Source organism: Arvicanthis niloticus, chromosome 4 (assembly GCF_011762505.2).
Source record: "Arvicanthis niloticus isolate mArvNil1 chromosome 4, mArvNil1.pat.X, whole genome shotgun sequence".
Lineage (NCBI taxonomy): Eukaryota > Metazoa > Chordata > Mammalia > Rodentia > Muridae > Arvicanthis > Arvicanthis niloticus.
Genome location: NC_047661.1, coordinates 122188399 through 122211258, shown reverse-complemented (window position 1 = coordinate 122211258; position 22860 = coordinate 122188399). Strand labels below are relative to the sequence as shown.

General features: G+C 44.7%; 1 protein-coding gene across 7 annotated transcripts in view; it reads right to left on the bottom strand.

Annotated features, from left to right (window-relative positions):
- Positions 1-20326, bottom strand: part of Mcoln2 (mucolipin TRP cation channel 2) — a 47482-nt gene extending 27156 nt beyond the window's left edge. For 5 of the 7 annotated variants that reach the window (XR_013110168.1, XR_013110167.1, XM_076933337.1 and 2 more), the window contains exons 1-3: positions 20177-20326; positions 5006-5165; positions 720-893 (exon numbers count right to left, since the gene is read on the bottom strand). Coding sequence is in view for 5 of the 7 variants with exons in the window: in XM_076933337.1 (XP_076789452.1) it covers positions 720-893; positions 5006-5165; positions 20177-20253 (411 nt within the window). In the remaining 2 variants the exon portion in view is untranslated. Of the gene's footprint in view, positions 1-719; positions 894-5005; positions 5166-12540; positions 12564-19864; positions 19982-20176 lie in introns of those variants that run through there. The other 2 variants (XM_076933338.1, XM_076933339.1) reach the window with 2 other exon arrangements.
- Between the last annotated feature and the right edge of the window lie 2534 nt (positions 20327-22860).

Here is a 22860-nt window from a genome sequence, read left to right as displayed (position 1 = left end):
CACAGTCTTCACCCAATTTTAACCAAGGTACTTCTACATGAAAGGACTCCCACCCTACCCAAGGCACCACTGAAAATGGTCAAAGGAATTTTTTCCTTATCACTGCCAGCAAGAAACTCAGCTGTGCTTAGTAGCATGTTTTTGGTACTCTGAAGTTAAGGAGCCAGCCTTCAATATTATACATATTATTTCTCTTCATTTATCTAGCTTTCTCTTCTAGATAGGCTAGGATTTCATCTGTTCTATTCAATGCTACATCATCAATGTGTAGTACTTGCTAAATACCAGAATCACAAATATTTATTGAATTCATGAAAGGGGGGACACTACCTCTAAATATTTTCTTCAGGTCTACCAACCTCACACTGTATCAAACCTCATGTTCTTCATATTTAGCTAGGATTATTAATGTTATGATGTTACATTTCAAATTACCACAGTCTTTCAGATTTGGTTTCAAATCTGATTTTATAATCTCTTAACTCTGTGTTCTAAGATAATTTCCCTCAAAGTAGTGGTTCTATATCAATACACTAAAAAGATTAAAACCTAAAGAAAAAACAATTTAAATGGACAAGTTCTACTATTAGTGGCTGAAAAACAGTAAAGGTCTCGGCAGGCTATGTAAAATTTATGAGACAATAGTATTTGTTGGTTTGCTAAGATGACACGGCCACGTATCTATATAGTGTTTAAAGTAGGTCATTTAAAACACTTGCCTGCTTTATAGCAAAAAAGATGCTCTCATAGGCGTCCTCCTGAGTGTATATGCTGCAGCTGTAGTCGTCTTCATCAGCTCCAGAAAATCCTTTCAAAAACAAATGCTTGAACGCAACAGTGTTATCTTCTTTGAAGGCCACCACCAACTGGTTACTTAAGCCAAACCAAACAAGCTACAAAAGAAAACAGGAATGTGGCTTTTACCATTTACCAGGGAAAGAAAATGGCTTCTGATTTTCATCAATTCTCACCTCTAAGCATCCAAAGGAAAAAAAAATATCTATCCCTTAATTAACACACATAGAGCAACAATGTCAAAAACAGGAGCCACAGGAGAGAACCACCTCATGTCGCTACAGTAGCTCTCAGTATAAGACTGCGCTAGGACTCAGAAAACACTGCAAAGCCTGGTGCTTGGACATGCTCAGGATCTTGAGCTGAAGAAGCAGCCTTAAAGCCTCTCCCGGCTCTCTTTGGAAAGACAGAATTGTCACATGCTTTGCTGTCTCATCTGTCAGGGAAAAGCAAATAACTCTAGAAAGGACAGTTGACACCACACCCAGGACTTTGCTCCAGGATGCCTTCTACCCTTCAGGATGTTCGCTCCTTATAAATCACTTACAGCTAGACATAGTGGCCACTCCTCTTATACCAGCATTCAGGAGACAAAGGCAGAAGGATTGCTGTGAGTTCAAGGCCAGCCCAGTTATACAATGATACCCTGTTTCAACATCCCCTTCCCAAAATTGTCTATTTACTCACATAAAGTTAAAGACACAAACGTTCTCTTCACCAGGAACAAAAGTTTTGCTCTTAGACTCCATAAATGGGAAAAGCAGCTAGGACCAAAGCTTTATAAGAAACCAGGAGCTTACATACAACATTCATGTGCCCATGCACATAAACACGATCCCCCTTCACACACATAGTGCACTTATGCACATACCTGTAATGCATGTCTTCACCCCTGCACTCTGTCACACAGAGCACACACACACACACACATACACACACATACATATATATGTATGTGTATATATATGTATATATATATATATATATATATATATATGTGTGTGTGTGTGTGTGTGTGTGTGTGTGTGTGTGTGTATATAGTGTGCATTTTCACTTAACTCCCCTCATTACACTGGACTCCAACAGGAAGTGGGATTTTCCCTCTCTTTTTTCGTAGCACTACCGAATCAGAAAGAGAGTGGATTCCCAACTGTCACCATCAAACAGAGCTGAGTGATAAAACTCCATTGTACATGTGCACAACCTGAAGTTGGGCCATAGACTCAGGCAGGCACATCTAGAAAGCCTCTGAGGGTCTGAACACATCTGCCTGACACTAAGGCCTGTTCATTCTCTCGCCCTCTTTGCCACACTGTGCCAAATGCTTCCTGCTGACTCTAGACACAGGGAAATTTGACGGTCCCTTCCCACGCTCATGGTGAAGCAGAAAGATGACAAAGTGTATGGATGGAAAATGGACAAGCTGATCGAGAGAGGGGCATACACTTGGTTGATATTTAAAGCCATGACCTCATTTAAACTTAAAGCCATCAACATGATGCTGGGATGGTGGCATTGTGACCTCTGCCTGGAACCTCCCCATCTGGGGTGGAGAACAGGAAAAGTTCCTGATTCTCTTGTCCCTGGAACAAACCAACATCTTCATCAGGCCAGTGTCACCAGCGAAAGGCTAAAACTGCCAATACTTCTGTAAGGAGAGATGGTCCTGAGGGGGAAATGGCACAATAGTCTCAGGCCTTGACAAAACCAAGCTTACCTGTGTGGCAGGAAGGAGGAGGGATGGTGTCGGTTAAATGACTTTATTTTCCAAAAGGAAATAACAGCAAGAAAATGATCCCCATGCCACTAACTAGATCTCAAGATTTGCTGAGAACGAGAATCAAAACACACACACACACACACACACACACACACACACACACACACACACACACGGTGCTTGTTAAATGTAGTCTGGCAAATGTAGTCATTGTAAAATCAATGTAGGAGAAAACATACTGTGCCCAGTAAAAGCAAGATCACAGTCTGATGGTGTGAGCGATGTGATGGAAAAATTGAAACTCAGAGGAGAACGCAGGTGCTGCCCTGAGATCATACATTGATGCAGAACACAGCATCAGCCTTTTTTTTTTTTCCCCTAAAAGATTCCTGCTCTGAAACCCCAGCTAAATGCCTCTCCTCTTTTCAGAAGTCACTGACATAGGAAGTCTTCCTACCTGTGAGCCTGGGACCTATATCCAGAAGAAGACAGCAGGAGAGAAAAGGAGTACATTCTCCCCGGCTCAGATCCCAGCTCTCCAGGGCACTAATGCAAGGGCTGAAAGCAAATGAGTGAACCCTTAGTCCCGGTTTCTTCACCCATGAAAAGGGGATTCTAGTTGAACCCATTTCACAGGGTTGCAGAGAGAGTAAACCGAGTAAGCACACATAAAACCTCCTTATGTCTGGTAGCAGCAAACACTAACCTGTGAACTATCAGTAGTGTGTCTCCAACTCAATGCCCTGCAAATGACATGTTTCTTTTGTGGTTTAAATTGGAGAGAAGAACGGATGGAAATGGCTCAATGGCTAGGTGTCTTTGCTGCTTTTGCAGAGGACCAGAGTTTGGTTCGAAGCACCCACACTGGGCAACTCAACCAGGTTTAATGCCAGCTTCAGGAGATCTGATGCCTTCTCTGGTCTACACATGTACTGTGCCCACATGTGTATATTCACAGACACTTAAATAAAAATTAAAACAAATTTAAATCAGAAGTAAGAGACTATGCTAGAGGAAGAACTGTGAGCCTGGGAAAAAACTTGAGGAGGTAACATTTGAAGAGGCAGTCAACGGGATACAGTAGTGCCAGGACTAAAAAAATTAAGTTAAAGATAGCAATTTTTTTTACACCCATGTGAACTACAATTTTAGTGACAGTACTAAATTAAACATCAAAATTGAAGCAACTTTAAAAAAAACTGGTAAATAATGAACTAAATCATTTCTTCATCTTTTAAGGAATAATAACAAAGAAGACCCTAATTTATAGGTCACCAAGACTAAAATATGAAAGCCAAGAATGGGAACGTGTAAGACACTCATCCTCCTTACCACGCCCTGATGCTGGTCTTGCTTCTTCTGAAATGACTGCTTTCCTTTCTTCATTTTTTTTAAAAAAATATTTCCATCTTGTTTTATTCAATTAGTGTATATGAGTGGTTTGCCTGAATGTATGTCTGTGCCCAACATGGGTGCCTGGTACCTACAGAATCCGGAAGAGAGCATCAGATTCCCTAGGTCTGGAGTAATAGATGGTTGTGAGCCACCAAGTGTGTGCTGGGAATTGAACTCGGGTCTCTGGAAGAGCAGCCAGTGCTCTGAATCTCTAAGCCATCTCTGCAGCCTCATGACTTACTTTTCTTAAAGCTGGATAAGTTGGAACAGCATGTCTATAACTCAAAGAGCCCCCCCCCCCCCCAGGAACTCCAGAGCAAAGCTGCAATTGCACTTACTGAAGACGCTCCCTTGTATCCAGAGGGAGGAGGCATCCTTTAAATCCTTTATATTAATATTCCAGAAAAAATCATCCTTACACTTTACATAATCTTTTACAACAGTAGATTATGTACCAATGGACCCAAAGACCCCAAGTCACTACTGTTTGGTTTTGCTTTTGTTTATCCAGACATGTGTATTTCCAATGTAACCACCTGCAGAGAAGCTGCCACAGATGAGTTCAACGCCACAGCCCAACAGCTAAATGACTCTAATGACCATTCCCACCCTGCAGATAAACTGTTCTGCAGTGTGACCTTACGTCAAAGTCCAAACGTAAAGGTCATGCATTCCTGAGAGCACCCAGTGCTTAGCATTTACTTGGGCACAATGCTACCAGTAAAAGAAAAATTTATCATGTTCTATGTCTGAAGACTTTCAAAGACATTTTAAATAAGGGCTGATGGATTTCTGAGGACACCTTGACACCTGTGAACCTCACATGGGTTAGGAGTGAGGGGATTTAGAAACTCCCTTCTGTATGGACCTTCTCTTATCTGGGTTTTATAGCTGCTGTGGAGATGTGGCTTCTTGATCACTTATCAGAACCAGGTCATCTGGGTTGAACTTCCACCTGGCCTCTGCCCTCTGGAAGCAGCCTGGTTTTACTTTGATGAACTTCGGTGGTATGAGTCTTGCAGACCAACAAGCAAGCACAGGATACTTGGAGGGGATGTGATCTTGGGGGATGAAAAAGTAAATGCTGTGAGGTACCTGTGTGGTTACCATGACTATCTTCAAAATCTGCAAGCCCAGTTTCCATGGGACTTGGCGTCTGGCTCGGTATTTCTCACAGGGACTCATGAAGTAGAACTTCAGGTCTTCCCTCAGACACTCTTCCTTCACCTCAGAATCAAGAGAAGCCATTGCAGATCTGTCAGAAAAGACAGGTTTTCAATACTCGGAAACAGCCTGCTTCTCACAGAACTCCCGGCCTGAACCTCCTGTTCATACACTTCGCCCGGTTGTTTTCACAGACACAGAACTCTTAGACCAGTGAAGCTCTTGTCCCTAGAAATCCAAGAGGCTCCACTCCTTTGCCATGTGCCTTTGCACATAACTATCAGGTTCACTCAAAATGCCTATTAGCAGAATTCCAAGTGTTGCCTGCCACTTCCTGCATCTTGATCTACAATGCTTCCGCTTCCTAAGGAGTTAGAAGAAAGTGTGTGAGTGAAAGAGAGACTAAGACTCTGGAAATGTGAGAGTTTCTCTATGTGAGTGTGTGTTATACCGATACAAACACGATGGGAAGCTGCCAGGAACTTTGGGTTCAAAGTGACTGGCGTTTGATTGTCACTGAACTATTGAAAAATTAAGAAACTTTGTTCTATAACTCCCGGAAACGTTATATCCTCCATTTATGAATCGGTATCAGTGATTACAAGACTCCAGAAGAGATGGATAAGAGTGTGACACATTACATAGACGCATGCAATTGTCAAAGAATAAATATTTACTTTGAGGATATAAACGGCTCAAGGAAATTAGAACAACAGCTCTCTGTTCATGCCCAGCCAGATTTTGATCAACTTGCTTGTCAACTCCGGACTCCTGCTGGACACGTGATCCACCGAGGCCAGAGGCAACCAATGAGACGTAGCCAAATAACTGAGACCATAACTGATGAGACACATGGTGATTTCTTTTTTTTAATGACGTCTCCGAAATGAGGAATACAAAGTATGCTGGGAGTATAGAAATTATTGATGCTTCTATTTTATGTTGCCTAAAACCTAAAAACATGAATTTTATTAATAGCAGAGCATAGGACCGGTATAGCACCGATTGATCTAAACTATACATACAGCATAATAGAATAAGGCATAGATTTAACAGTGGTATGTAATCAGCATGGTCACAATGGGACTATTGTGATAAATGGTTACTGTTGGGACAAAGTCAACAAGGATCAGAGATCATAGATGAAAAGCATGGGCTGTGGTGTTCATAGGGGGAGTCTCACCACCACAGGGGGAGGAGCTCCCAGAGGCTGGATTCACCACCACAGGGGGAGGAGCTTCCAGAGCTCGACTCACCACCACAGACGGGAGGGGCTTCCAGAGGCTGGAGCTAGTCCAGAAAGTCAGAGGAGCCAGAAAAAATGTCACTAGCATGCATGCCTTCTTCCAAATGTCTCAGAAGCTATCCATCTCAAGCTTGAGTCTTGGAGTCTTGCGCCCCTTAAAGTAGGGGAGTGTCTTAAGTGTCTTAAGATGCCATTGGACAGGAAAATTGTTCAAGTAATGGATTTCTTGGGAAGCTTTTGGAACTGGGGTTATTCTCATAAATCTTCCTATAGAGACTATTTAAACAGCATGCAGTATGTCTTATGATCTGTGTTATCTACCTTGACTAAGAACTTTAAAAGAAGCTCAGAAAGGCATGATGGGGCAGGATGTAAACATCATGGTGTGCGAGGGAAGCCAAAGAACAACTTAATGGAGCCAGTTCTCGCCTTCCACCTTTATGTGGGATTGAACCAGGTTTCCACAGCAACTGCCTTTACCCACTAAGCCATCTTGCGGGTCCTGTTTTTCTGCTTCTAATTTGATAATTTTGCTTTGCTTTTTGTCTGTTTGTTTTTTTCTTTGGATTTTGCTTCTAAGATGGACGCACTAGGTTAGCTAGAATCCTCCTGGCAGAAATGAAGAAAGAAGGAAGAAGAAGGAAAACAGGAAGGAAAGATGGAGGGGAAAAGAAAAACGAATGGAGAAAGAAGATGAGGGAGAAAGGTCGAGAAAACACGCCCCGTGTGAAATCCATGCTGCTTGAAGGTGGGTAGAGAAATGCCTGTAAAGACCCCACTGACCACTGTCTAACAGCAGAGAGGTCCTGGGCATCTTGCTGGATGTCTAGACTAATACCAAATGCCACACATACACTCTGCGACTTTGGAGTGCTTTAATAAAAGGGGACCAAGAAACTAGGGCTCAGGACTTCCCAAAGCACTTCTGTCTCTAGAAGTAGACTGAGAAACCAGTCCAAGGGCTGCCCTGCAGACCAGAGTAAAAAGGAAATGAAAAAGCCAGCCCAACCCCAGACATGCTAGCGGTAAACTGGACCAGTGGGACTCACACCTAGGTGACTAGGGTACTTCAAAGAGTTGCCTGAGTCTGGAGGTTTCAAACTAGAGCTGCCCTTTGTGTCCTGGGATACACAGAGAATGAGCCTCCAGGGACTTAGGGCAAGTTAACATGTAACTTGTAGGCTATGACCAGCGCTTCTTTAAACACACCCAGACCAGTGGTAGTCAGGTAACAAAAAAGCTTAGAACGCAGCAGAAACTGAGTGTGCACCACTGTGTGCATCAGAACAGGACATCTTGGAAAAGAGCCTTGTTGAGGCTGGAGAGGTGGCTCAGTGGTTAATGTCACTGACTGCTCCTCCTGAGGATACAAATTCAGTCCCAAGCGTCTATATGGTGCTAACAACTGCCTGTCTTCAGCTCTAGGGGATCGGAGCCAATGCCCTCTCTTACCCTCTGCAGACTCTGCACACATATGGTGCACAGAATTATGTCCAACACTCATACACACAAAAAATAAAATGAAAAGAAAAAGAAAGTAGTCTTGTTTGCTATACAACATGGGTAAAATATCTGTAAGATGAACTTAAATAAACAAAATAACATTTTAAAATGAGAAATCAGCTACTAAATGAGTCTCGTTTCAAAAGATACAGCTGGACGTTGTGACTCATGTCTATAATCTCAGCACTCCACAAGCTGAGACAAGAGGATTTGAAGGACGTCTAGGCCAACCTGAGCTATATAGTGAGTCTCAGGCCAGTCTGAGCTCTATCTCAAGAAAGAACTTACATATGTGTTTGCTTTCAACCTGCTACAGGCAGCCCGTTAGTTGGCCTTCCTGACTGAATGAACACTAACTCTGTGGGCTGGTGCTTGGACAGAACATGGAGCTGAGTAGGGTCCTTGAAGGTCACATGCGTAAGCTCCATCAGGAGAGACTTGTGCACACATCGTAATTAAGCAGTTGAGAGAGGGCTGCAGCACAGCGTACCCATGATTCCAGGCACAACGTTCTGACTTTAAGGTGAGGGGTACAGACAGCAAGGAGAACCCCATTTTGGTCATAATATATAGGTGTCAATGCTACAAGGGCACCTGACTGGGAAGGTGGAGGGACCCACTTACAAGAATGTGTCATCTTCCCTAAGCCTGAGAACAACATCTTCATAAAGGAGTTTTAGAACCCCAAGAAAATGCCTGTGAGTGATAATTTCAGTCAGCCACCATCACATTAGCTCTGTGAAGGTTTGAATATGCTTGACCCATGGGAAGTGGCACTGTTGGTAAGTGTGGCCATCTTGGAGTAGGTGTGGCCTTGTTGGAGGAAGTGAATTACTGTGGGGAGCAGGGGTAGCAGGGGAGGGCTTTGCCATCTCCTAGTACTCAATCTCTGCCTAGTGCAGAAGAGAATCTCCTCCTGGCTGCCTTATCATCAAGATGTAAAATGCTTGGTTCCTCCAGCACCATGTCTGCCTGCATGCTGCCTTGCTTTCTGACACAATAATAATGGACTGAACCTCTGAAACTGTAAGCCAGCTCCAATTAAATGTTTGCCTTTATAAGACTTGCTATGGTCATGGTGTCTCCACACAGCAATGAAACCCCTGACTAAGACAAGCGCTAAATGATCCATCCTTATGCTTTATACCCTTTTCATTTAATAAATGTGAAAAGATGTTCTGGATCCTTAGAATCTTGACATATGGAGAAGCCTTCACATACAGAGAGAGAGAGAGAGAGAGAGAGAGAGAGAGAGAGAGAGAGAGAGAGAGAGACTGTGTAAGAAATTCTGAACCCAAGCTTGTTTTTGCATAAAGAGCAGTAGAAACACAAAGCATTTGGTCAAGTGAACATCTGGAGAGCCAGCTTCTGCTGGAGACATTTCTGTGCCTTCTAGAGCTCAGGCCACTGAAGATATGGATGGCAGAAGTTCAATTAAGACTTGTCAGGAGCAAAACTTGATGTACATCCTGTAACAGCAGCTGCAGGAGACATCCAGCAATGTCTGCTCCTGATGATTACTTCGCAACCCTAGCTACTCAGTGTTCAAGAAAGGTAGCTAGTATTACCATTATCCCAAGACCCTTTAGTAAGAAGCCGGGGAGCTAGGGAGATATAGCTCAGTTAGTAAAGTGCTTGCCTTGTAAGAAGGAACTGAATCATGAAAGTGCCAGCTGTGGTTTGCATGCAGTCATCTCATTTCTAGGGAAGCACACAGAGAGGCATCCACAAGACATATAAGACATAGAACTAACTCTCTCTCTCTCTCTCTCTCTCTCTCTCTCTCTCTCTCTCTCTCTCTGTCTCTCTCTCTCTCTCTCTCTCTCTCTCTCACACACACAAATATAGAGGTATACACACACACACACACACACACACACACACGCACACGCACACGCACACGCACACGCACACGCACAGAAGCCTCAGGCAAAGCCAGAAAAAAAAAGAGCAAAAGCAACAAGGTTTTTGAAGAACCAAGATAATAAAAAGTAGCAAAGTCTGAAAGTGAAACTCACCAAGATTTTTCTGAACTACAGTGATCTTCCAGACCGGTGGCTTAACAAACCCAGCTGTTACGATGTTTCTAATAGTGGGAAGGATTACTGGGAAGAAAAACATATTTAACTCTCCAGAAAAGCTTCCCCTCCCCAAAGCCATGCAATCTGCAGAATACAGCAAAGCACCAGTGGGGTGAGACCAGTTGATTGGATGATGAAAATACAGAAGAAAATGTTAGTTGACATAATAAATGATCAAGATACGATAGCTTCTTAAAATACACTTCACTCAGATTTAAAATATCTAGAGGAATTTTGGAGAAAGGTAAATGATATTTGGGTTCAAAAATTCTAGTATCTTAAAGGAAAAGTTTAAACATGTAAATTATTAAAATTTTCCTGAATGTTTGTCTTCCCTCTTCTCTTCCCAGTTTGTAGTTTTGCTTGGCTGCCTAATAGGTGAAGGTATTGTAAAGACATCAGTACACAGCGTGTTGCTATAGCAACAACAAAGGATTGCAAAGCAAAGAGACAGAAAAACTAAAGATCCTTAGGACAGAGAGTTCTAGACAGGAAAGAGAAATCAGGCAGTACCTTAGGACAAAATCATTCGTTCATTTGACACGTGCATTCGCAGCACCCTCTGATGGGGAACGCCAGCTGAGGGACAAGAACAAGAGGCCTGAAAACTGCATTCACTACTTCACAAGCACAAACTCAGTGAGAATGCAGGAGAAATCTCACCACAGACAGTGACAATCAGCAACAGGCTCAGAAAAAGACAAACTTCTCACGTCAGGGGAGGGGAGAACAGCTCTGACACTAAGCAGGAATCCGTGCAGATCTACAGACAACGTCTCATCAGCTGTAGTAGCAGCCATGCACTGATACTGCGAGAAACAGATCAAACTATCACAGCGTTTATAAAGTATTAGTCCAACCAAGCCAAAGGAAATGCATGATTCGCACTGTGTGTACACACATGCTTGTATATTCATGTGAGTGTGCACATATCCATGTACACAGGGAAGCCAGAGGTTGACATCAGTTGTCTCCCATACAACGACTCCGATGTGATGATGACAATGACGATGATGATGACGATGACAATGATGAAATAGCTCTCTCCCCAAATGTGGAGCTCACACATTAGACTAGACTGGCTGGCCAGAGAGTCCTAAGGATCTTCCTGTACTCCTCAGCACCAGGATCACAGGCAGGCCACCACACCCCTGGCTTTAATCTTCCTCTTCTTCTTCTTCTTCTTCTTCTTCTTCTTCTTCTTCTTCTTCTTCTTCTTATTCTTCTTCTTCTTCTTCTTCTTCTTCTTCTTCTTCCTCCTACTTCTCCTCCTCCTCCTCTTCTTCCTCTTCTTCTTCTTCTTCTTCTTCTTCTTCTTCTTCTTCTTTTTACGTAGATTCTAAAGATGGTACTCATGCCTGTATAACAAGCACTTACTAAGTCATATTCCTATCCCCTGAGACTTTATAACTTACTAAATAACACGGTTGAAGACCAAGTCACCAAGGTGCGGGCAAGACAGTATCCATATGCATCAAAACTAGAAATGGACTAGAATAGAAACTCGGTCAGACTGTGGGTTAAAAACTAAGTGCTAGAGAATGCGGGTGTAGAAGTCTGAGGCTGGCCCGGGCTTGGGGAGAAGGAGGAAGAAGGCCACAGCTGTTCTGACTAATAAGAATGTCTACCCTTCCGTAAGCAATTGAGACCATGCGATGGTTGGGCCGAGGGCCATCCTATGACTAAAGTCAATTCTAGGTTTATCAAACCAAGTATGTGGAGGCCCGAAGTTTTGAAAAATGATGACCAGTGATGTTTATCCACATTGAGATCACAACCTGAAGTTTCACCGCAGGAATAAGACCAAGGTTCTTGACCCTTGCTTCTGAAGCAACCATATACCAGGTACAACAATGGCATCTTGCCGGCAAACATACAGCCACTCCAGGCTGCTCTTGTTCTGAACTTCCTCTTGGGCGACTGTTACTCTGCCTGACACAAGGGACAGGATGATTCTATGACTGACCTGCTTGAGAAGTGGCCTGTACTTATTTCCTCATGCTACCAAGGAGACAAGTTAGGTAGTCTGAGCCTAGTACTGGCGCCAATACGAAAACTGATTTTTACCGAGACTCGTCTGGTTTTTTTTTTTTTCTCTTGATACCCAGTTAGTATTTCTTAAGGACTGATGGCCTATAGAATGGTCAGGGATGGAGGGCAAATGTTAAGTTCTCATATGCCTTCATTGGAAATATATGATATGAAATCTGTACAAAATACCTAAATGCATAAATTCAGGAGACTTTCCATGCTCTTGTGTGATCAAAATGAGAAGAAAGGAGACCACAGGTCACATAATCTAGAATAACCCAGGAGAAAGACAGAGAGGCAGAGTGCCTGTGAGGAGTTCATTGATGTGGGAAAACCTGCTCTAAATGTGGGTGCCTATAACGCGCGCCTCCCGTGTCCTCCCTCACCCGCGGGAGAGAAACACGAGAGGCAGAATTTGGGTAGTTACTGCAAAACGAGGCTTTACTCTGTAACACAGACCAGGAAAACGCGGAAGGACGCGGAAGGACTGAGACACGGAAGGGGCCTAGCTTAAATACAGCCTAGAGTGACGTATTCACTTCTGATTGGCTGTTCACTCACCACCCAATATTATGCCTCGGGATTGGCCAGTGACTTTGGCGCACCTTTTGCCTTTTGCAACTGCGAAGTCAGTTGTTTACAAGTGGGAGGACAGGATGTCCATGCCATCTTGGAATGGCAAATCACTGCGGCTCCCAACAGGTGCCACTTCCTGGGCTGAGGGCTGAACAAAATAGAGAAAGTGAGGTGAACGCCATCATTCATCTCTGTTTCCTCACCGTGCCATATGGCCGGCATCCTCACATTCCCGCTGCCTTGACTTCCCCGCTGTGATGCACTGTAACCTACAACCATGAGCCAAAACAAACCCACCTTTCCTGAAGCTGCTTCTCCACAGTAAAGTAGAACCCACAAAACTGGTTCCTGCTCTCTTGCTCCATAAAACTCAGAGTAAACACCCTGCAGATCTCCCAGCAACCTGGGGTTGGTGTCTAAGCAGCACCTGACATGTGCCCTGCCTTGTGGCACAGCCCTTCCCACAACTTCTGGAGCATTTCATTTTTTTCCCCCACATCACCAGGCTACCTCAGTCTCCTTGCTGTTCCTCTTCTTCCTGACTTGTAAATGGCAGGGCACAGTCCAGTGGCTCTTCTGATGCCTGTTCTTTACTCTAGAGAGCGTCTCCAGTCCTGTGCCTTCAACACTATGCACTTGGTGGGGCTTCCCCTACCTCCACCACCTCTCTCCCTCTCTCCCTCCCCCACTGCTCTCTCTTCTTCCCCCACCTCTCCTCTCTCTCTCTCTCTCTCTCTCTCTCTCTCTCTCATTTTCTTACCCATTCCTTTCTGGAAATTCCACCCACGTGTCTAGAAGAATTCCGAACCTATCCTTCTGCTTCCTCAGTGCAGCCACTTGTGACACTCATTGTGGCAGTTCTGTGGTTCCTTGCCAGCTCCACAGGAGAGCCACTGGGGCCCTAGGCCCTGGACATGGCCTAATTGGCATGAGGTATGAAGTGGGCGCCAAGATGTCAGCTGAGATGATACCACTGAGACGCATCACTCTGGGTCTGGGCTTCCTCTGCTCTGCTCTGCTCCTACCGCCCCTCCCTGCTCTAAGCCCTTCTCTCTCACCAGATGAGACAGGGCGCTGGCTCCCCAGGGCCCCACAAATCATCTACAGGAGAACACTTCAGACTGACTCAGTCACCTTTAAAGTGATGACAACCCATTTTGTTTACTTTCCAGCTGCACCCCCCTCCGGGACTTTCTCCTCTTCTTAGAACTAGTATGGACCCTCCTACCACTTCCTGGCCTTGCTCACAAGACTCCAGCCCACTTCTCCCCATGCTCCGCTCTGCTTCCTCACTGCACCCTAGAGTTGCTCCTGGCTCTGGAACAGTCCCCTGACCCTGAGGGTTCAAACTTACTATTTCTGAGCTCGTTGAGTATCTGGGTTCTTCTTGCCCTTTCTCAGCTCACATGTCACTTTTTTAGACTGGCATTTGGGTTTTTTCTTGCAGGACTGGGGACTGGACCTTGAACCTTACACACAGTAAACAGGAGCTCTCCCACTAGGCTGTAATTGAAACCCTCTTTTTACTTTTTATTTCTACACAGGGTCTCACTAAGTTGCCCACCCTAGCCTTAAACTCACACTGTTACCGGGCCGGTCTTGAACTATCTCTCTTCCTGTCTCAGCCTCCCAAATGGCCGAGATTATGGCTACAGAGCCTTTGTTACTGTGCCCACGTAACTACATGTGGCCTTTCTATTTCTATATCTCTATCCTCCTCCAGCTCAATGTCTCCTCAAGCCCTGCTCCACTGTATCTGCCAACACACATCAGACTACCTGACACACAGTAGGTATTCAATGACTATCACTTGGAAGAAATGAAATGAATCAATGCATGAGGCAACCACTCTGGCTATATAAACTTTTCCTCAGTGAGTGTCCTTGAAAATCAAATCACAGCAACAGTAATATTAATAACATAACAACAGAAAGTCAAAAATGTTAGAACGAACTGAGTGAAATAACAAGGTCGCACTTAGCCAGTATGTTAGAAGGTTCTAGGTAGTTTAGGTGCCTGATTTGCCGGTAGAGATGCTACTTTATTTTATTCACTGATCCTGATTTTTTTTTTTTTTTTTATAGAATCAACGTGATAAATTATTTCTACCATGGCCTGTTCTTTGGGCCAAAGAGTCCTTCCAGAAATAGGGGGAAATTAGATGCATTAAAAAATAAAATAAGTGAACCGGCGGTGGTGGCGCAGCAGCTAAGGCGCCCACCTGCAGAGGGCGAGGGGCTCTCTGCCCGTTCGAATCCCGCTCTGTCCCATTTGTCTCCGCCCGAGTCTCATGGGCAATAAATAAATAAATAAATAAATAAATAAATAAATAAAATCAATAAATGACCGTGTGTGTGATATATATGATAAAGTGCTTGCTGAGGAAATGGGACAGTGTTCAGATTCCCAGAAGCGTGGAAAAGCCAGGCAGGTATGAGAAGCATCTGTAATCCCAGCTTTCTGGGAGCACAAGTAGGGGATTCAGGGCATAAGCTGGCTGGCTGGCTGGCTGACTAGACAAATGAAACTGAGCTGGTCAAATTTTAATGAGAGACTCTGTCTCAATAAGTAAAAATTATAGAGCAGCTGAGGAAGATACCTGATGTCCATGGCAGGATTACACACCCATGTGTATCCTCTTACATGCAAAGGTACACACACACACACACACAGAGAGAGAGAGAGAGAGAGAGAGAGAGAGGGAGAGGGAGAGGGAGAGGGAGAGAGAGAGAGAGAGAGAGAGAGAGAGAGAGAGAGAGAGAGAGAGTCAAAAGGCAAACTCAGAGAAGGTCTGCACAATATTGAAGAAGCCCAACCTTTACTGCTGTTAGTAACTAATAGGTACTGGGTTATTAATAGCCCAAACTAGTAATAGGAAAAAGACAGCCCAGACTGAAGAGATGGCTCAGCCATTATAGAAGAAGCTAGGCTCACAAGCAAAAAATATGAGAAAAAGACAGTTCAATACAGCTACAGGCAAAGGGTCTGAAAAGCAGGTGGGCATTTGCTCCCTAAAATCCTGTAGTAATTGGGTTGTCAGAAATCCAACCTAATCCTTATTTATCAAAGACTGGGGACGCTCTATTGGAAGAAATGTGAGTCTGAAAAACCACTGTATTCAGTATCTATGAGCAACTGTATGATCAAGGAACCAAGGTTTTATGGATTTTTCTGCAAATTTTAAAATAGCTATCTATTAAGATTATAAAAAATACTCATTGTAATCAGACTTGTGACTGTATATAAACCCGAAAATGCCTGTTACATTGTTACAATTTTAAAATTATAAGACAAATATAGTATAATATTCTTTTTTAAGGTAAGTCTTTATGTTTGTATTTCAACATTTTTTAAAAATATCTAGAGCTAGGAAACAAACTCTGAAAAAGCAGTGCATATCCAGGCAATGTCTGTGAAGTGTTTCCTAGGTGATTTTAATTTTCTCCATGTTTTCTTTATTTTCTTCTGTGTTGGTGATTAACATGAGAATTATTTAGTTACTGTTGCAAGTTTAAATAAAGGCATCTGATATATATATATCAGGGAACTAGGTTCTGCCTTGCCTGGATTTCATGGGAATTGAGTAAGGACAGAGTCGGGGAAGGTAAGTCTAAAAGGACAAAACAGGGTACCCACAACAGTGGCCATGTGGGCCTCAGGATGAGTGTCAGATGGCCGGTCCAGCAGATGAAGACTTTGGCTCCCTCCTGAGATATCCCAGCCAATTGCACTGTTTCTTATTATGATCTAATTTCCTTGTGAATTACATGGGTTCCTAGTCTTCTAAGAGAAGTTAACTGTGGTTCAAGCCAAAGAGGTTATTAAAAACAAAACAACAACAACAACAAAGTAAACTCTGGTTCCTTTCTCAGTATATTTCTGAAAAAGATGAACCATGCGGTCACTCTGATTCCAGGAAGAGCCCCAGAGGAAGACTGAAGGGCTTCTCGGTACTGTTAGTGCTCTCACAAAAGATGAGACTTTTCAGGAATTTCCCTGAAGATAGCTGTGTCACTGACTTCCTGTGAAGCCATCCCCTGCCCTCCCGGTTGCCTAAGACTATCGGGAATCAGAAGTAGAGCCACACATGTTCAAAGTGCTTACTCTCAACAACCCGCACTGGCTCCCTAGGGCCCACAGGAAGAGAGAGCTGCCTCTTGTCAGCTACAGGCTCTGAGAGCTGAGCAGCCTAGGGTGCTGCAATGGTGGTGTGCCCTGACTGTCCTTCTCTTTCCTCAGTTTCCCAAGAGTAGCTGATTCCAGTGCCAGCTGACAGCTGTCTTGCAGAATTAGTTACAAATAAGTGTCAGGATGCCTAGTTTACCTTAATTGGCAACAAACTGTCACAATGCTGTGCTCCTGAGTCTCCTGTAATTCCCTTTTAAATGCCCATCATTTAAACCACAGACCTTCAAGAATTAAGACATCAACAACAATGTTCCAGAATTTTTGGCCTTACAAGTTACTACCTGGCAGAAAATTTTAGCTGAAATCATGAAGATTTATTTCAAAGAAAGAAAAAATAAATAAATACAACTTTTGAAAGAGAAGAGGTGAAGCCAACCATCTGGGAGGAAAGGAATTGGACCCCCTGTGCCTACAAAGCAGGCTCTCCCCCTGGGGCAGAAAGAGCAGGTATGGGGCTCAAAACAGAACAGATGTTCTTCAGTAGAAGGGTCCAAAAAGACTCCCCAAAGAGGGAAATGCAAATAGCTGCAGAAGCAAATGGCCACACATCTACACGTGCTCCGTGCTGAACAGAGTGCTCCATGCCAAACAGAGTGCTCCATGCCAAAGTGCTCCATGCCAAATAAAGTGCTCCGTGCTGAACAGAGTGCTGTGTTCTGCTTTAGTTAGTGGGGGGGGGGGGGGGGGCTGCAGCAGTGGCTCTGAGGTTAGAAGTGCTTGCTGCTATCCCACAGGCCCTGAGGATGGGTTCTGACATTCCCTTCAGACAGCTCACAACTATGTCCCAAGTGGCCTCTATGGGCACTTACATGCACAGCATACACACACACACACACACACACACACACACACACACACCGCTAGACACAAATAAAAATAAATAATTTTTTTTTTAAAAAAAAAAGCTTTTGGAAATAAGGCTGCTTTTCTCCATATGGAACACGAGGTGCTCTGAGGGGTCATTTCACACTTCAGAAGTGATATTCAGACCTTAAACACAGCCAAGCCCCAGTTGAAGAGAGCGGCTCACTTTAGTTCTTGGGGCCAAATTGGTTTTCTTTGGCGACTGTTTTTACTCCCAAACCATAACCACAAGAAGCCACCTGGTTGTTGGTGGTGATTTTCTTTTCCACTAGGTTTCAAACACAGTCTCACTTTGGGTTTCATGTCACTGGCAGGGGAGCCACTGAGCAGAGAGGTTGGCTCTCAGTCCAGTCATCCCTGGCTTTCGGTTCTGTTCAAACTGTGTCCCACATTCTCTGGCTTTGTTGACCGACTTCGGCGTTCTTACATTATTTTTTAAATAAAAATCATCCTCCCTAAGAGAGGAGAATGTGAAAGTCTCCATACAGGAGGTCACATAAAGGGTGCCTGTTTTTAGACTGATCCTGGTCATAGAACCTGGCTTAGGTAAGGTTTGCTGAATGAGAGAGGGGGTGGGGGAGGTGAAGCACTGAATATCTCCTAGAATTTACAGAGGAAGATGAGCAGAAGTCCTAGCAGAATTCAGACTCTACACGGAAAACCCATGAAGCCTCCTCAGATGTGTGCTGTTGGGAGCATCACAAACACCGTGAACAGCTCTGACAGTGCAAACTTTGAGCTCATTTCCAGCGAGGGCTGCGTGCTTGGTCCCTTGTACATAAAATATCAGAATCTGCATCCGTGGGCAGTTCCCCCATCTCTGCAGCACCTCTCTTCCATCCTCTCTTCCCACCAGTCCTGGACAGCCAGGCACTGTGGTATATGTCACATCTACAAGCCTCCAAAAGCTGTTCCCATGCATGTGCAAGTCTGTGTCCTTTAGCAATGCACACTCTGGATGACACAAAATACATTTAAAAAATCATTTAAGCTCCAAATGAAAAACAAAAAATCAAATAAAAATAAAACTGAAGGTTATGTATCACACCTCACATGAATACAGCCATTCTCCAAGCCAGAAGAGAGTTGAACGCATAACCCAGAGGCATTTGCTCCTTTTTGAGGACCGTACATTCAAGGATAAAACAGAAGGTGCCATGTGGCCTATTAAAAATAACCTTCTCTACTTTCAGAGATGACATTAGGCATTTTGGTGGGTCATTCACGACTGGTCACAGTTCTCAAAGTTGCTCCGATGTTTTCTTTTTATGGATTCGTGTGTTTTTGTCTATGTGCATGCAAGTGCACACGTGTTGTGCATGTGGGGACAACTGTGGGAGTCATCCTCAGGAACAACACAGATCTCCTTTGAGACAGGGTTTCTCACTGGCCTGGAGCTCTGAAATTAGGGCTGACTGGCTGGCCAGTGAACCTTGGGGGCCCTCCTCACTCCTGCCCGTTCTGCATTAGGATTACAGGCGCCAAGAATTTTTACCTGGCTACAGCGTTCCTTGAGCTTGCAAGAAAAACCCCTTTCCAGCCCCACCAACATGATTTTATAGTTCACAGCTGGACTTTTGAAGGTCTGAGAAATCTATGCCACCCTACAGAAGATCATCCACTCCGGTAGTCATCATAGACTAATTTCCCTACGATTCCGTTTTCCTAGCCTTGCCGGCCTTGAGAGCACCCTGCTGAGAAGGCAGAGGCCGCTCCCTGCTACCTTAGAAAAACTTTAACAGCCCACCAGTATTTGTTTTAAGAGCAGCAAGCAGGAGCCAAAGGCCACTTTGTCCTCACCTCCCCCGGCTCAACATTCAAACTCAGGAGAGGCCGCTTGGCAGAGCCACCTGGCTTAACTGAACGTCTTTTCATAGAGCTGGGGAAACCAGGGTTGACCACACTGCAACCCTCCCACCCAAGAAAAGGTTGGTTTGTTCCGGAAAGGAAAAAAAATCAGCCTATTTTTAACTAAGTGCAAGCAGTTAGCTTCAGTCTGCCCGAGGTAGCAAGAACTAGAACTCTCCGGTAGGGTCAACCATAATCTTTTCAGAGTCCTATCGCCAGGAAAGAAAAACAAACAAACAAACAAACAAAACTCATGAAAACATCGATCTCTCTGTTTCTCCTGATCTCTTGCCTGGAAAAACCGTCCGTTGTAGGGCCAGCTCTCCTTCTTCAGAACTTTCCAGGGCTCCGGGGACTGGAGGAGCTAGAAAGTGGGTCTATTGCTCACCCATTTCCCGCCTTGAGGAAAAAGCGATCCCCAAATGGAAGCCTTAGGGGACCAAAGTCTCTTACCCTTCCAGCCAGCACTCTGATCTCAGCCCAGGACTTTAGGGAAAGGCGGCAGGGTGCGTCCTGGTAGCTACGCGTGGCGCTGTCCTCCCGCCACGCCCCCGCGTCCCCACCCGCGGCCGCTGACTTCCTTCAGCGCTGAGCAACCCAGGGCGCTGTCACGAAGGACTTTTTCTACGTGGCCGCGAGCCGGGGCGCGAGGCAGAATGGGGGCCAGGTGTGAGCGCAGGGACACCTCGGCGGGAGATACTCCGGAAGGAGGTGACGCTGGAATCCAGAAGGCGACCAGGCGTGGTGCCCTGGGAGAGTACCCACCTGTGGGGGGGACCCCAAGCCGTGTCCGGAGCGCGGTTCCACGCGGACAGGTCCAGCGTCTCCTGGCCTTCGGCCATGGCGCGACCCTAGATTCCCCCAGTCCCCACGGTCCGACACCCAGCTCCGCCTGAGGGTGTCTGCGAGAGGCAGGTGGAGTGGACGCCCTTATAAAGGGAAGTCGCCCAGAGAGCCTGCTATGAGACCGCCTGTCGTCCACCCCGCCCTCCCCACTCCCGCCCTACCCCCCCCCCCCACCTCTCTGTTTGACTCCTTCAAATGTTCACTGCTCAATATGTGGCCCACACTGGCATCAGAGCAATCCTCCTACTTCAGTCTTCAGGATTACAAGAAGCACATGCTACCAGTGCTGGGCTTTTGGACAAGTCAGGTGCTGGTACTGAGATCTACCGGATGCAAAAATTGCAGCCCTCCCTCTAGGCATCAACAAGTTCGTGAAGATAGGTTTCTTCATTAAGGAGTCTCTATTCTGATAACTCCCTGACAAGTAGGTAGGATGCCAGGTCAAGCAAGAGGAAAGCAAAGCCCCAGGGCACTTGAGTCAGCTTTCTGCAGTCAGTCTGCTTGACCCCTGACTAGCCCAGGGCAGCCCACCCCAGCAGCCTCTGCACCCTTCCCCCTTGTTGCCTGGACGTAGGAGCTTCTAGACAATGGGTCGCCATGACCCTGGCTACAGTACACTACCTGAAGTTAGCAGGGCATTTTGGACAGACCTGGCCCAGAGGCTCCTGTCTTCATCTTGCAGTGGCACTGACCAAACCCCTAAATTTTCAGACTATGTACATTAGTAAGTGTTCAGAAGGCCCCCAGGTTTAGCTAGGACAAAAGACAGTTTGTAGAGGGTTGTGTAGAAAGAGTTGGACAGAGCTTTATCGACCCTTTTTATAAGGTTTTTGGTTTTATGTTTTTTGAGACAACCTCATATAACTAAGTGAGACTGGCCTCCAACTTGCTATGCAGCTGAGGCTGTCCTTGAACTTCTGATCCTGCTGCCTGCACCTCACAAGTGCTGCTGGTGTTGAGTCATATTCTGCCCCCACCCCACCCCCACCCCTCAAAATCTACTCTTTTTTAAAAGTCACTTTCCAAATACTACTAGGTAAAAAAAGAGGTTTTTTTTGTTGTTGTTGTTGTAGTTGTTGTTGTTATTGTTTTGCTTGTTTTGGGTTTTGTTTTTTCCGAATTTCTCTTAGTAGACACGCTCACTGGGTATTGAAAGTCTGTCTGAAAAGTCACAATGACCACAATACCTTCATGCTCAGGATTCTGTACACCACCCCCACTCAAAATGGTTAAATGGGGCCAGCAAGATAGTTGAGGAAGAAAAGGTGCTCATAGCCAGTCCTGAGTTTGACACCCAGAATCACGGGGTGGACAGAGAGAATCCACTCCAGCAAGTCATCCTCTGGTCTCTCCAAGCCATCAGTGATGCCTTGTGTGGGGTCCCACTTCCCACCACAAAATAAAGGTTTGGCACACACACACATACAGAGAGAGAGAGAGAGAGAGAGAGAGAGAGAGAGAGAGAGAGAGAGAGAGAGAGGTTCAGAGACCTTTGTTACTATTCCCAAGTCATGTAAGCAGCAACCAGCAGACACAATGTTTCTATTTAGGTTTTTGACGTTCCAAAACCTTTCTTCTTACTACATCCACCCACTGACAAGACCCGTCATTAAAACAGTTGCTGGTGTCCAGTAATTTTCTTCAACGCAAGTGTTTCTCTAAACAGGTTCCCACCTGTTACAATCAAGAAATAGTCTCACAGGTGGAGAAAACATGCATTTCCTAGAAAGTTGTAAAAGATACATTTATCTAGGTATGACATCCTGTCATTTCTAGGACGTTTTAATAAAACCCTTCTGTCCCCTCTCCCAAGGTATCCCCTGAGCAGTCTGTGCAGAAGTATCTAATATCCAATACAAAGTATAGTGAGATCCTATATACAAAAGCTATACTAAAGTGGACTCAACAAGATATATATAAAAAGATAATAATCAAAAAGAGGTCACCTAAAAGAGGGGGACACTGGAGGGGTTGGAGAAGCAACAAAAAAGAGGGAAGTAATGTTTTTATATTTTAACTAAAATTTTAAAATAAAATTTAAAGATATATTTATCTAAATGGCTATAACAAATGAAGCTTGTATCATGAATAAGTATAAAAGTATCTATTTAAAAATAAGGTTGGGTATGGTGCACTATACCTATGCCTATAGTCCTGGCATTTGGAAAGGCTGAGACAGGAAGATCACAGTGATTTGGAGAAGAGCTTGGATCACAAAGTAAGTACAGGCCACCCTGACCTGCACAACAGCACACAGTCTCAAATTTTAATAAAAAATAAACGTAAGGAATATAACCAGAAAGCAAATTCTTTTTTTAAGGGCAATTTTATTTTATTTTTAGTTACATGTATAATACCTGTGTGTCTGCGTGCGAGAATGCATACCTGAGTGCAGGTGCCTACATAGCCCAGGAGGAGATGTTAGATCCTTTGGAGCAAGAGTTGCAGGGGCTTTTGAGCTCTTCTAATGTGGGTGCAGGGAACAGAACTCAATCATCTCTCCAGCCCTGAAAACTCTCAGAGAGTACCAGAGAGGAGAAACGTCCTAAAGGAGGGCCCTGGGTCTTGATCCTCACAAGTACCCACTGACTTCCAGGCTGCTT